Raw genomic sequence first — 15,240 nt, forward strand, 5'->3', positions numbered from 1 at the left:
AAAAATTGAATATATGGGGTTCTTTGATATGCTGAATCTAACCATGAATTTAGATTTTTTATTTGTGGGCCCCGCTATCAAATTGGTTCATATTGAGGTCAAAAGGGTCAAAAATTAAACTTTCTTTGATTTCATCAAAAATTGAATTATTAGGGTTCTTTGATATTCCAAATCTAACCGTATATTCTAGATTTTTAATTTTAAGTCCCGTTTTTTAAATTGGTCTACATTAAGGTCCAAAGGGTCCAAAATTAAACTTAGTTTGTTTTTAGCAAAAATTGAATTCTTGGGGTTCTTTGATATGCTGAATCTAAACATGTGTTTAGATTTTTGATTATGGGCCCAGTTTTCAAGTTTGTCCAAGTTGGGGTCCAAAATTAAACTTTGTTTGATTTTAACAAAAATTGAATATATGGGGTTCTTTGATATGCTAAATCTAACCATGTATTTTGATTTTGGACATTGGACCATAATAGGTAAATTAAAAAAATTCAAGTTCTTAGACCACATTCTTTCTGTGTCAGAAACCTATGCTGTGTCAAATATTTAATAACAATCCAATTCAGAGCTGTATCAAGCTTGAATGTTGTGTCCATACTTGCCCCAACTGTTCAGGGTTCGACCTCTGCGGTCGTATCAAGCTGCGCCCTAGCGAAGCATTTTATTTAATTTCTGTTTTTTCCTTATTGCAGGAGAATTAACTCCAGAAAATCAAGGCAGGTTAAAACAGGATGAGGAAAGAGAACAGAGTAGATTAGATCCTTGGAAGGTTTGTTACTTGTTTAAAGTTTGTTAAAATGTACTTATTTTGAAGTTTTGTTTATTACTTGAAATTTTTGTACCAAATGGCTCACATGTTGTTTACTGTTTCATAATTATTATTTAATTTTTTTTTGCAGTTTGAATATCCAGTAACAGTGTCCTCACTATCCCAAAATACAAGCATTCTGTTACTTCCGCCTTTCAGGTTATGCCCCTTTGTCCTTACACTTGTAAAATTGACCTTTGTTTCCTTTACATTGACAGGAGGATATATGGTTTATGTCAAATACAAACTTAGATTTATTTTAATTTATATTTTGAAGGATTGTGTAAACATTTTCTCCCCTAATACTATAGAAGCAAAGTTTGGGTTTCCCACAGCATTTGAAAGTCTTGATCCAGTCAGATATTTTTGTTGAAGGCTATACAGTGACCTATAGGTGCTTTCATTCAGATCCATTGGTCTTTGGTAGAAAGTTGTCTCATTAGCTATCATACCACATCTCCTTATATTTATATGAATATATCTTTAATAATAGATATTTATGATAATTTTTGTAATAATTTTATTTGTCATTTTCAGGTCAAACACTTTGAACCAGTATGGGGTAAAAGGTATGTATTGTGTCTTTTTCTAAATTAAATATATATTCAGAAATTACTTTGACATTTACATTTTTTTTAAATCTCAGTACGAGAAAATAAAACTGAAATTTATACATCGTTATGCTTAAGCTGGGTCCCCGCTGACTTTTTTCGTTCAGTATAATTCAGGCGGATTCCAGTTTATTTTATGCAATGCAGTGAAAAGAAATGAGAAATTTGTAGTGAAGCTTTTAGTTTTGAAATTTATCAGTTTTTATTAGATTTGGAATAAAAATTGCAAGATATTGATATGGATTACGTAAATTATTAGTTTTGAAAATGATGAGTGCCCTCTACAATCTTAATAACAAATATGGATCAACGTAAACAAAACTTGCGAAATCAAGTTTTTCTCTTATTTCTTGCTTATTGTACTCAATAAACTGCACCCCTGTCTGGCAGGCTCAATTTTGGTGAATAAAACCGCAGACTATACAAGCCTGAATTCGGTACTTCTGGATGATATCTTGATTTTGCTTTTGAGTAATGCAGGAAATGCAGGACTGCTGCAATTACTGTTTCAGAGTTATGCCCCTTTGAGTTTTCTCAGAATGGTAAAATTCATGGTTTCATGATGACAGTACTATTGCTAGTTTGCTATGAGTTATATATTACTATCAACCGTAAGATGCAGTTTAAATTTGATTTTCTCCTTTGTTCCATATACTATCCCAGAGCAATGCACCTTGAAATGGCTATAAATCATAAAATTGTTGGTTTCTGCATGAGAGTTATTTTGACATGAACTATTGTCATATTTTAGAAACAGTCAACACAAAACATATGCATATATATATATATATATATTACATTGGTGATCTGTTTATTTGGCAATTGCCAATGGCAGTCAGCAGGGTTTAAGAACATTTGTTGTTCGACCTGTTAGTCAAATGCGTTTGTTAAAATATACTTTTTCACTATTTCGGTCTTTTGGAAAATGTTGTTTGTGCTGTATTTAGACCCCTCTAACAAGAAATTTGTTTTGCATGCACACGTATAAAAATTGCGGTTTTTATCCAACGCAATCATAGGTTTGATTGTTGTTTTCAATTTAGACTTTATATATAAAACCATAAATGTTATCTTGAAACCTGTAACACAAACTAGATATAAAGAGGTAACCAGTGTGGCAGCAACCAAATAACACTAAAAACCATGAAAGGCCTATATGCATACTAGATGAAAATAAGGAGTTGTGGTATGATTGCCAATGAGACAACTATCCACCAAAGCTCAAATTAAGTGGATGTAAGCAATTATAGGTCACCGTACAGCCTTCAACAATGAGAAAACCCATACCATATAGTCTGCCATAAAAGGCCCAGACATGAAAAATATGAAACTATTGAATTGAGAAAACTAACAGCCTGTTTTGAATTATGCTTCATATTTTTTTTTTGTGATTAACGAGAAAAAAAAAATGCTCATATTGTACCTTTGTTAATATCATACAAATATTTTACAGGAGAATCAAGCACGAAGTTCCTAAAGCTGATATGCCTTCACCAACATCAGAGGTACACCCAGTCGTTAGTAGGAAACCTCAGATTAAAAAGGCTACTATTGTAGCTAATATGTTGAAACAAAGGTCAATTTTTCAGACTGTCAACAGATTTAAAGACAACCATGACTCTCCTGGAGGACTGTTATTAAAGGTTGTTCATAAAGAGCATAAACATGAGCCACATGCAGTCAAACGGCCTGTGTCGCCTTCAATAAAACAGGAGGATGATATTGCTAGTGTTAGTCCAATCAAAAAAGCAAAGACTCCTCCTCCTATTGTAACTTCAAGCATAGGCACGTACAATCATCCAATAGTTATAACAGAAGTGTCAGAAGCAATTTCAACAAAACCTCAAGTTTCTTTGTTGACATCGGCATTGACTACCTCTCTATCACAACCTCCTATCATCAAACATACCTCTCTTCAAGCTTCCTTGAGTCAGCCTCCAAGAACAACCTCTATACTGCACAATATTCCAATTATTCGACCCCCAGCTCAGACACGAACGCTTGCTCAAATAAAAGTGACAAATGCTGTGCGTACTCAAGGAACAAGAACATTAGCTCAAATCAAAGCTCAGACAAAGGCAAGAGTGCAGATGCGTAATGTTCAGTTAAGTCCCCAAAGTGATCACAGTCCAATACAGAGTCCACCAAACAGACATATCCCAAATATAATGCTAGGTAAAAAACTATCTCCTGTTAATCTTGGCAGTAAATCATCAAACATCCCAAATATTATACTGGCTAAAAAACAATCGCCTGTTAACAAACCTGTTCTTCAACCTGGGAGTAAGACACCTGTAAAATCATCAGATCAAGAGAAGGAGGAGTTAACAAAGGATGGAATCAACTTGAGACGGTCGATGGAGATATGTAAAAATACTGGTTTGAGTGGAATAAATATCAAACGCTCAATGGAAATATGTCAGAGTGTTATACAAAAAACAATGGCTCAGTTTCAGTCTGAGAATCCACAACAAAATGCTCCAGAAATGTGCAATATAAACTTGAAATCTCAATCACCAGTTAAACTGGTACCTTTAGCTAATCACATAAGTGCCTCAAAATTACTACTGACCACATCTTCAAATCTTCAGACTTCTACAAGTGTTGTAAATACTAGTGCTTCAAATAAACAGACATCAGGTGCTAAAGAAGGAGGGTATGTGGTATCAGTGACACGTGTGCCATCAACAACAGTAACACCTGCAAGTGTAGTAACTGTACCAGGAACCAACACAAAGTTCCTGATACCAGCAGGAAATACAATGACAAACCAAGCATTAATGCAATTGATATCTTCTTCCCAGGGTTTAAGTACTGTTTCTTCATCACCAGCAAGAGCATCAAGTGCTCCACCAATAAATAATGTGCAGATACAAAATCTTGTACGTTCTGCTAGTGTTGGTTTGAATGAATCAAGTGCACCTTTACAACCAAAGACTTCTGTTACTGATACTACTACTTTAAATCTAACGCCAGAACAGTTGAATTTTTTATCCAAGAGTGGCACTGTTACCACATCAGGTCATAAAACGCCGCAAATATTGATTCAGAGACCTGCTTCAGCCAATCAAATCAGTCAATCAGGTGACAAACAAGTTACAAAAATTGTGGTTTGCAGTGCCGCTCAACTTGTTCAACAGCTCAGTGCTAAACATAATACCGTCAAGTTGTCCACTCAAACCACGTCTAATCAAAATATAAAGGTGGTACCAAATAGTGTGTCGAAGGATTGTGCATGTAATCTTAAGGCTATGATTATGTGTAACAAATGTGGAGCCTTCTGTCATCATGACTGTATTGGATCATCAAGACTTTGTTTAAACTGTTTAATAACAACATGACACAGTTTATGAGTCTATGATAAAGAACTTGTTCCAATTTTTGGTTGCATTCTTTATTTTCTATTTTTTATTTTATTATCTTATCTTCTTTTAATGTTTCTTTATTATTTATTTTACTGTGACTTGACTGTAAGTGTTGCTCTCCACCTTTTGCAGTTTATTAAAAATTCCTACCAAATTGCCATTTGTTTTATCAAACCAAAATGTTCAGCTTGTCAGAAAATTTATCACCTTGCACTTTCACGACTTGACTGATTTTCTACAGCAGTTTAAATTTCTGACCAGTTAAACAGTTTGGTTTGATATAATAAATGGCAATTTGGTCAGAATTTTGAATAAACTGCAATAGGTGGAGGGCAACTCTTACAGTCAAGTCACAGTAACAGAGATATACTTTTTGTCCCAAAAATTTCTCATCAAAAACATGCCTTGAAAATGATATTTTGTTGTTCAAAAACTTATTTTTTTGGGAGCATATTACTGCCGCTTCTGCGTTTATATTAAACAAATGGTTTTTGGTTTGTAATTTCAAATTGTTTTGACATATTTTTTTACTGTTTGTGTTTCATAATATGTATAAAAGAATTGTGAGACAGCATACAGATAAGTACTTTCTTACTTTGAAATACATGTTAAGTTTGATTATCATAATGGCTGATGTGGTCCATTGAAAATTCATGATTCCAGGCTCAAGTTATACAAGGAAGGGACATATCTTTTGAACCACATAAGCTATTGATACTAAAAAACTGAAGCAGCTTTCTAATTATGTTACGTACATGTGACTTGCATGTGAGGCTGTTTGCTAATCTATTACCTTAGTTTGGATTTTAGTTTGCTAGTTATTAATGATGTAGGAATAGAAATTGCATTTTCAAAATATCTTGAGCTTTTGGTCAATGAATAATAATTTCAATTCAGAATATTGGCTGGACATATCAGTGATCTTCTCCTTGTTATCATGAGTTCCTCTGACTTTTTCAATTTAACATCTTTCAATAATTGTGCCTGGTAACCTCCAATTTTCTTTTTATAATTTCACAAAATAAACCTTAAATTAAGTTAAATGACATCCCTGCAAAATCTGGTTAAATCTTGTTAATTTTTAAAAGATTTTGACCCCTTTATACAAAAAATATGAAAAAACAAGAGCTCCTGTTTCCTGTAAAAATGTTAAATGCTTATATCACAAAATCATGCACACAAACATATAACTTTTCTGCCTTTAAAACAAAATTATGAACTTTAGCAAATGTCTTTCAATATATAAAAATTATTTTGGAACCTTGTTACTTTTGAACCTCACTAAATACTTTTATATTTTAATTGAAGCATATGAATCATTTTAGTTTTATGCAAGAAGTTATATTGTTACGTAAAATTTCACTGAAGTAAATAATGTCTCCAATTATATACACTATATAATATTACCTCATTCTCTCTCATGACTATGCATTAGAAAACATTTTTTGTAGAAGAATATTGCAAAAATTGAAGAATGAAAGTAATAGTAAAAATCTTTTGTATGAAATGGTGCTTTTGACAAATATGGCCACATTGATTTTTATCATTTGAAAGATTATATTGTAATTTATCATAGAATCATTGCATCATTTGTAGTATATATGAAATAACACACAAGTGCACAACTATTCTGCCATTAATTTATACCTTAGAAATAAGTTGTTTTAATAGTGGCCCTGCCACCTTTGTTACTGGTATATTTGATTTTGCCATTTACCATACATGTATGGGTTTATATGGTAGAAAAAGATCTCCCCATTTTACCTGTTCTTGTATTTAATGATGATTTACATCATACTACATTGTACTAGGCAAATAGTTTGAATTGCAGTTCTCTCTCTTAATTTATCGTTACCACTATACCAGTTAGATGAATATGTCTATATAATTGATAACATTAGTTACCTCGAAAATCTGTATGTTCATCATAAATGTTTTATACTGAAAATGCACCTGATGTTTTCATTAGAGCAATATAAAATAGTTTTAACATGACAGATTAAAGAATTGCTCCATAATATGTGCAGTTGTGCATATGGAAGTTTTGTGCCATTGGTTGATTTTTTTTTCTCAGTTACTGCCCTTTGAGATTTTTGAAGAAGACAGTAACTAGATTTTTTCCATTGCTATCAGTTTTATTTAAACACATACATTCAAATAGTTTTGGAAATATATTAATCAAAATCTTCAGGATTCCACTGTGGTTATTTTGTACATAGTAATTATGAATTGTATTTGAGTTATTGATGAAATAGTTGACATTGTGAGATTTTAAAATCATTTTTACACATGATAAATTATAGATCACAGTTGATGCATAGAGTAAGGTATGTCATTTAGAATCATTTGATGTAAAACAAGCTAATGTGATCATGAGTACCCTTGTGCTTTTATTAACGGTCAAAGTTGACAGAGTTGTAACATTTTGGGTATGATGATTAAGTGGACAGCTGATTCTAGGCACTTAGCAGATATCATGAATACTGTAAAGCTGATGTTTATCACGATAAAAGATTCACATAGTTTTCTTGTTTTATGTTTAACATTTGATATTTATTTTGGGTTAGTAGGTCAATACTATAAGAAGAATCACATATTGATTTTTCTGAGTTCTTTTTACTTTGACATGTATAAAATAAACCTTTTGGGAATAGACACTTATTAAGTCAGCTCATCAACATTTAATGTCACAAAAGTAATTGTTACTCAAAATATTAAATTAAATTTTTATCATTAAAATTGACTGTTTCCATGAATGAAAGAACACTATATTTGGTAAATCTTATCAGTAAATTTTTCTCTCAATTGTCTGGTAAAAAATAAAACTAACCTGACATTGTGTTTTAGACTAACTCTATTTTTTCCACCAGTTAGAAAAATAAAGATTTATTTTCAATTGTCAGGGCCTTTGATAGCTCGCTCTCAATTGTCTGGTTGAAAATAAAACTAACATGACATTGTGTTTTAGACAAACTCTATTTTTTCCACCATTTAGAAAAATAAAGCTTTATTTTCAATTGTCAGGGCCTTTGATAGGTCACTATATGGTATGATCACTGTTGATGGCTGTATGGTGACCTATAGTTGATAACTTCTACTTCATTTGGTCTCTGATTGAAAAATAACAGTCCTTTGAGATTTGTTTTTCCTGAATCAGAAATTCATCCTTTTAATGATTCATATATAGAAGTAGTCATAATTTCTTATTAAAAATGCAGATATCCATTTGTAACTGATTTTTTTAAAAATTTTGTTGGTGATAAATCATAAGTCAAACAGTTTGAATTAACTCCCTTTAATGTCCCTCTTAAAAACAATTTTCAAAGAAATTTCATTCCATCAATTTTATAGTAGTAAACTTTTTACCCTGGATAAGTATTGGATTTTTTTTGTTGTTGAAATAATTTTAGATTTGAACAGTAAAACTAACAAAAGGATTTTGATAGGAGTGAATGTAATATATTTGAGTGTTTGTTTTTTGGAAAGATATGAAATTTATTATCAAATGGGATGAGAGAACCGTTTTGAATATGAATTTTTATATTACATGATTCATTTGTATATATGTATGTAAATATGTGAGAATGATATTTATTTTTTATTCTCTCTGCCATATGTGTTCTGAACAATACGATTTCTACAGCCATGTGTGATTGAGTGTGCACTCTATCTTTTTAAAGTTAATGCACACTTTAACTTTGCTGTATATCAATAATCAATAATGATATAGTAATTATTTGTATATCTTTCTGGTAGTAGATTTTTTTTCCCAAAATAAAAATATAGTGAAGACTTTGAATTTAAAAATGAATTTACATGAATAAGAAATATTTTATGGCATTTATGGAAAAAACCACATCAATATGTTATGCAAACCTGGAAATGGTAAACATTTCATTCTATTTACAATGTTCATTTACTTGTTAGAAGACACAACAGTGTAATCCTAACATAATCATGAAGTTTCTTGTGTTTTACATCAATTGATTATTTTTTTTCTCATGTGCAGGGGAAGTTTCATGTACAATGCACATGTTTTCAAGTGCAGGGGAAGTTACATGTGCATGTATTTTCCATTGATAATTTGTGAACATAAAATTATTACAAAGAGAGTGTTTTGTCTTTTATATTAGTATTTAGTAATAGTAATATGTTGTCTAAGGAGCATCTTCGGAAAGTGTAATTTGAACAAGTATGTTATAATTGAAAATAAGATTGGTTTCTGGTCAAGTAGTATCACCAACTTAACATAAAAAGTCAACAATATTTTACAGTAAAAAATGAGAAGATAGCAATGGGACAATTAATATTTAACAGACACAATTTAGCAAATGTATTAGAATAGATTAACCGTAAGGGCTATTCCATTAAAATGTATGTGGGAGGGTAGGAAGGGAAGTTTAATTATTGAATGTGGGTCATGGGTCTTTTTTCAGTATGCGTCTATTACCATTATGGAAAATTATCTAAAAAATGGTTCTTGGTTGTAGGGATATTTTGAAAGTCCCTTCCTACCCTCCCATATACATTTTAATGGAATGGCCCTAATGTATTTAATACTTGCCAACTTCAAACCTAGATTTTCAGTTGCAAATATCCTTTTCTGGCTCTGCCAAAGCATTGCCGGAAAACTGAATTTGCAACAGTAAAATCATCAGTTGATGTCAGCAAGATAAATAAAATGCTCCGCTGGGGCGCAGCTTCATACGACCGCAGAGGTCGAACCCTGAACATTTGGGGCAAGTATGGACACAACATTCAAGCTTGATACAGCACTGAATTTGGATTGTAATTAAATATTTGACACAGCATAGGTTTCTCACACAGAATGAAAGTGGTCTAAAAACTTAAAAAATTTTAATTTACCTATTCAAACCATATCATTATTATTTGCTTTTATATATAAATCAGAAATAACCAATTTAAAATGGAAAATTTTAAAGAAAAAAAAGGGTAAAAAAAATCCCCCCCCCCTAATTTTTTGAACCCACTTATGATTCATCACCCCCAAACTCAATCCCAGCTTTCCCTTTGTGGTATGGTACCTTGCAGTACAATTTCAGAGAGATCCATACACTTGAACACAAGTTATTGTCTGGAAACTAGAAAAATGCTTGTTTTTTGGCCCCTTTTTGGCTCCAAATTCCTAAACGTTTAGGGCAATTACCCCAAAACTCAAACCCAGCTTTCCCTTTGTGATATGGAACCTTGCAGTACAATTTCATAAAGATCCATACACTTACACACAAGTTATTGTCCTGAAACTAGAAAAATGCTTGTTTTTTTGCCCTTTTATGGCCCCTGATTACTAAAATTTTGAGGCAATTACCCCCAAAATCAATCCCAGCCTTCCCTTTGTGGTATGGTACCTTGCAGTACAATTTCGGAGTGATCCATACATTTGAACACAAGTTATTGTCTGGAAACTAGAAAAATGCTTATTTTTGGCCCTTTATTATACCCCACGCAATGAGTTGTGGTGGGTATAATGTTTTTGATCCGTCCGTCCGTCTGTCCGTCTGTCTGTCCATCCGTCAGTCCGTCAGTCCTGTTTCTTGTCATTGCAACTCCTCTCAAACTACACAACAGAATTTCACGAAACCTTTTTAGATAATAAGGACATACTATGTAGTTGTGCATATCGACAGGAAATTATGATTCAATTCTTTTTTTAGGAGTTACGCCCCTTTGAACTTATTTGCTTTAATGTACTACTGCAACAGTTTGTCATCGCAACTCCTCTCAAACCACACAACAGAATTTCATGAAACCTTTTCAGATAATAAGGACATACTAGGTAGATGTGCATATCAACAGGAAATTACGATTCAATTTTTTTTCCAGGAGTTGCGCCCCTTTGAACTTATTTGCCCAATATACTACTGCAACCTTTTGTAATTGCAACTCCTCTCAAACCACACAACAGAATTTCATGAAACCTTTTCAGATAATAAGGACACACTACGTAGATGTGCATATCGACAGGAAATTACGATTCAATTTTTTTCCAGGAGTTACGCCCCTTTGAACTTATTTGCCCAATATACTACTGCAACCTTTTGTCATCGCAACTCCTCTCAAACCACACAACAGAATTTCATGAAACTGTGTAGACAATAAGGACATACTATGTAGATGTGCATATTGACAGGAAATTATGATTCAATTTTTTTTTCTGATACAATTTTTTTTTCTTGCACTTATTTTATTTCTCCAATGACAATGTGGGGACATGGGGTATGTGAGCGTGCTCACTAAGGTTCTTTCATTCCTAAATTTTTTGGGCAATTACCCCCAAACTCAATTCCAGCTTTCCCTTTGTGATATGGAAACTTGTAGTACAATTTCATAAAGATCCATACACCTACACACAAGTTATTGTCATGAAACTAGAAAAATGCTTGTTTTTTGCCCCTTTTTGGCCCCTAATTCCTAAAATTTGGAGGCAATTACCCCCAAAATCAATCCCAGCATTCCCTTTGTGATATGGAACCTTGTGATACAATGTCAGAGAGATCCATACACTTACACACAAGTTATTGTCATGAAACTAGAAAAATGCTTGTTTTTTGCCCCTTTTTGGCCCCTAGTTCCTAAAATTTGGAGGCAATTACCCCCAAAATCAATCCCAGCATTCCCTTTGTGATATGGAACCTTGTGGTACAATGTCAGAGAGATCCATACACTTACACACAAGTTATGTCTGGAAGTTACAAAAATGCTTATTTTTGGCCCTTTTTGGCCCCTAATTCCTTAACTGTTGGTACCATAACCCCCAAAATCAATCCCCCCCTTCCTTTTGTGGTATTGAACCTTATGGTAAAATTTCATTGAGATCCATTCACTTAAACTAAAGTTAGATTGCGAAAACTAATGTGTCTTCGGACGACAACGACGACGACGACGCCAACGTCATACCAATATAAAAAAATTTTTGCGGTTGTATAAAAATCTATTAAGGACTTCATCAAGGTAGTTTTTTCAGTTAAAGTATCGATTTTTACTTATTGGTTTAAACAAAAGGAAAAGTATGTACAATGTATAGGTCAATGAGACAACATCTCAACAAAACAAAACTATGGTACACAAATTAACAGTGAAACCATTTACCTAAAAAAAGACCATATACCAAGCTCTGTATTGCTGTGAGTAGAGAGTAGCTTTGAATAAATGATCCAAAAGTACCAGAAATCTTCCTTCAACAACAAATTCCATAAAGGGTAAGAAATGCTCCAATGTAAACAAAAATTACAGGGGCGCATTAAGAAAAAATGTTACAATTTTATATTGCAGTCATATTAATGATCTTGGCAGGGTAAAATTATTTTTGTGATTTGAATTTTTTTTCTTTCTGTAAGAAGTTGAAGGTCAACTATTTTGATAATTAGAGAATTGTTGCAAGGTGCACATGTTTGACAGGTTTGACCACATTTTCATGATTTCTTTGATTTTTGAAACTTACAATCTGGCACACCACTCTGGATTTCATGGGAACCTTGTATACAGTTTTAAACCAAGACAACCCATATATAGTTTGTTTCTTTGTTCCAACTAGGCCAATAGTTTTAGATAACATGATTTTCACAAAGTTAATGATGCAGAAAAGACAACTAATGCTATGTGATGAGCAAAGCTTACAGTGACTAAACCTTTGAGTTAGATAAGCTAAAAATAAGTGGCTGATAGATATTCAAAACTCATCTTAGATCACCCCTGGTACGAGATCTATAAATAAATATTTTAACTGCTAGTTTTTACCAGATTATAAAATATAAACAATAAAACTAAAAAAAGAATCTTTCAAAAATCCAAAAAGAGGTGGACGATACCAAAAGGACATTCAAAAGTCAAGAGAAACTGACAACACCACGGAAGAATTGAAGATGACAAAAAGACAAACAAGTTCATGAAAACACGACATAGAAAACTAATGACTTAGCAATACAAACACCACCAAAAACTCAGAATGATCTCAGCGATATTTTGCAGGTGGAATTATCATTTTCAGTGTTTTGCTAGACATGCTTATTGTTTTTTTTTATTTTTAAGTCTCCCAAACGAAGTTTGGGAAGACTTATTGTTTTTGCTCAGTTCTTATTATTATTATTATTCTTCTATTTCTTCCTCTTCCTCTTCCTCTTCCTCTTCCACCGCTTTTAAATTTGAACTTGTCCGCACCCGTTCTCCAAAACCGCTTGTCAGATTAACTTAGGGTTTCACAATATGTTAGACTAACATGTCTAGTGGTGCAATCAGGGTTTTGTTTGTGCAATGGGGTTTATAAAAGGGTACTTTGAGGGGCAAAAAGAAAGGAGGGTTTTACTATAGAACCCTATGGGATTTTATTTTTTAAAATTTTCGAATGATTATAAATTGAAAACCGTTTGTGAAAGACACAATCTTTTTTATTGAAAATGTTCTAAATGATAAAGCACATTAAATGAAATACAGGGTTAGTCCCTAGGGGTCACCCCCACCCCCTGCCATTTAAGAAAGTTCTAATACCTTGTAAGTGGTCAAGATCCCCACCCCTAAACCATATATATTCTGGTTTGTGATGCGAAGATGGTTTGAATGATATACAGGGTTAGTCCCCAGGGGTCATCCCGACCCCCTAGCATTTGAGAAAGTTCTAATATCTTGTAAGTGGTCAAGATCCCCACCCCTTAACCATATATATTCTGGTTTGTCATGCGAAGATGGTTTGAATGATATACAGGGTTAGTCCCCAGGGGTCACCCCCACCCCCTGCCATTTAAGAAAGTTCTAATATCTTGTAAATGGTCAAGATCCCCACCCCTAAACCATATATATTCTGGTTTGTCATGCTAAGATGGTTTGAATGATATACAGGGTTAGTCCCCAGTGGTCATCCCGACCCCCTGCCATTTGAGAATGTTCTAATATCTTGTAAATGGTCCTGATCCCCACCCCTAAACCATATATATTCTGGTTTGTCATGATAAAGCACATCAAATGAAATACAGGGTTAGTCCCCAGGGGTCATCCTGACCCCCTGCCATTTGAGAAAGTTCTAATATCTTGAAAATGGTCCAGATCCCTACCCCTAAACCATACATATTCCTGTTCGTCATGTCTCGAACATTTGAATGACGTATAGGGTTAGGCCCCAGGGGTTCCCCCCACCCCCAATGTTCTAGTATCTTGTAAATGGTGGAGATCCCCACCCCTAAACCATATATATTCTGGTTTGTCATGCCAAGATGATTTGAATGATATACAGGGTTAGTCCCCAGGCATCACTAATGCATATAACTTTACTGGACCAAACCAATTTTCACTGGACTTTGCCCAATGTCAGGCGACCCTGGGAATTAGGAATTATGGGAGCTTCGTTTGGGAGACTTCGTAACAGCATCATTTCTTGTTAACAATTATATCCTGCATTTTTTCAATGTTTGTTGGGCAGAATTTTCAATTTCACTCTGTCTTGGGCAAGACTAGCACTTTCAGTTCTACAAGAGGGCAGACCAGACTATTTATTTGCAACATCCCAAATCCCCATCAAATTACCACAACTATACACATTCACAGTGCAAATAAAATGTTACTGTATTAATTTGGTTAGATCAATACTAGACACTGAGTAGTGAATAATTTGCCAGGTTGATCGCCTGAAAACCTCTATTTGCAAAAGAATCAAACTTATAAATCACCAGTCATCAAGAAATGGAAAATGGCCATGAGAGTTTTTGCAATCACTTGGCGCCCGTCATGAAATTTTTTCTTACTGGGCCAATTAAATGTTACCAAACTTAACCTGAATGTTCCTTTTGTAATTTAGTTTTAAAATAGAATCAGGTGAGTTGATCCATCATTAAACATGGCCATTGTTGCTTAAAACATAACAAAGAGGTAAAATGCATTTTTTGGCTCATATCTGTAAAACCTAAGTGGTTAGAGTAAAACTAACCAGGGTAAAAAAATTACCAACAAGGTTAAATTATTGCCCTTGAAAGATGTTTTTCACCCATTTTTGCAGAAACCATATAGAAAGAAAGGATGAAATTTGAAAAAAAGGCAGGACAGGAGTTTTGAGTAAAAAAAAAAGGCAGGATGAGCAACTTGGCCAAAAAAAAAAGGCCGCGAGGATGACAATTTATGTAAAAAAAGTCAGGATAAACTAATAAAAAAAGGCAGGACCAAATAGAGTGAAAAATAAAAAGGCAGGACAGAGATTACAACTTAAAAAAAATGCAGGACAAAATTTTTTATCCTAAGCCCCCCCCCCCTATAAAAATCAAATGGTAGCTCCCTAAGCCATGATAGATAGAGAGAGATTGTTTTAGCAAAGATGTAAAGCACAATAAAATGTACAATGCCATGGCAAAAAACGAAATACAGACAAAAACACAAACAATAAAACAAAAGTACACAGAACACAAAGAAAACTAAAAGACTGAGCAACATCAAATGAACCCCACCAAAAACCGAG

At 33.5% G+C, this 15,240-nt stretch overlaps 1 protein-coding gene across 1 annotated transcript in view; it reads left to right on the forward strand.

Annotated features, from left to right (window-relative positions):
- LOC127700193 (putative Polycomb group protein ASXL2) overlaps window positions 1-8,896 on the forward strand; it is a 35,375-nt gene extending 26,479 nt beyond the window's left edge. The window contains exons 10-12 of the mRNA XM_052203631.1: window positions 693-769; window positions 1,346-1,377; window positions 2,873-8,896. Of these exons, the coding sequence (XP_052059591.1) occupies window positions 693-769; window positions 1,346-1,377; window positions 2,873-4,760 (1,997 nt within the window). The 3' untranslated portion in view covers window positions 4,761-8,896. The remainder of the gene's footprint in view (window positions 1-692; window positions 770-1,345; window positions 1,378-2,872) is intronic.
- Window positions 8,897-15,240: the final 6,344 nt, after the last annotated feature.

The sequence above is a fragment of the Mytilus californianus genome, unplaced genomic scaffold (genome assembly GCF_021869535.1).
Source record: "Mytilus californianus isolate M0D057914Y unplaced genomic scaffold, xbMytCali1.0.p SCAF_1, whole genome shotgun sequence".
NCBI lineage: Eukaryota > Metazoa > Mollusca > Bivalvia > Mytilida > Mytilidae > Mytilus > Mytilus californianus.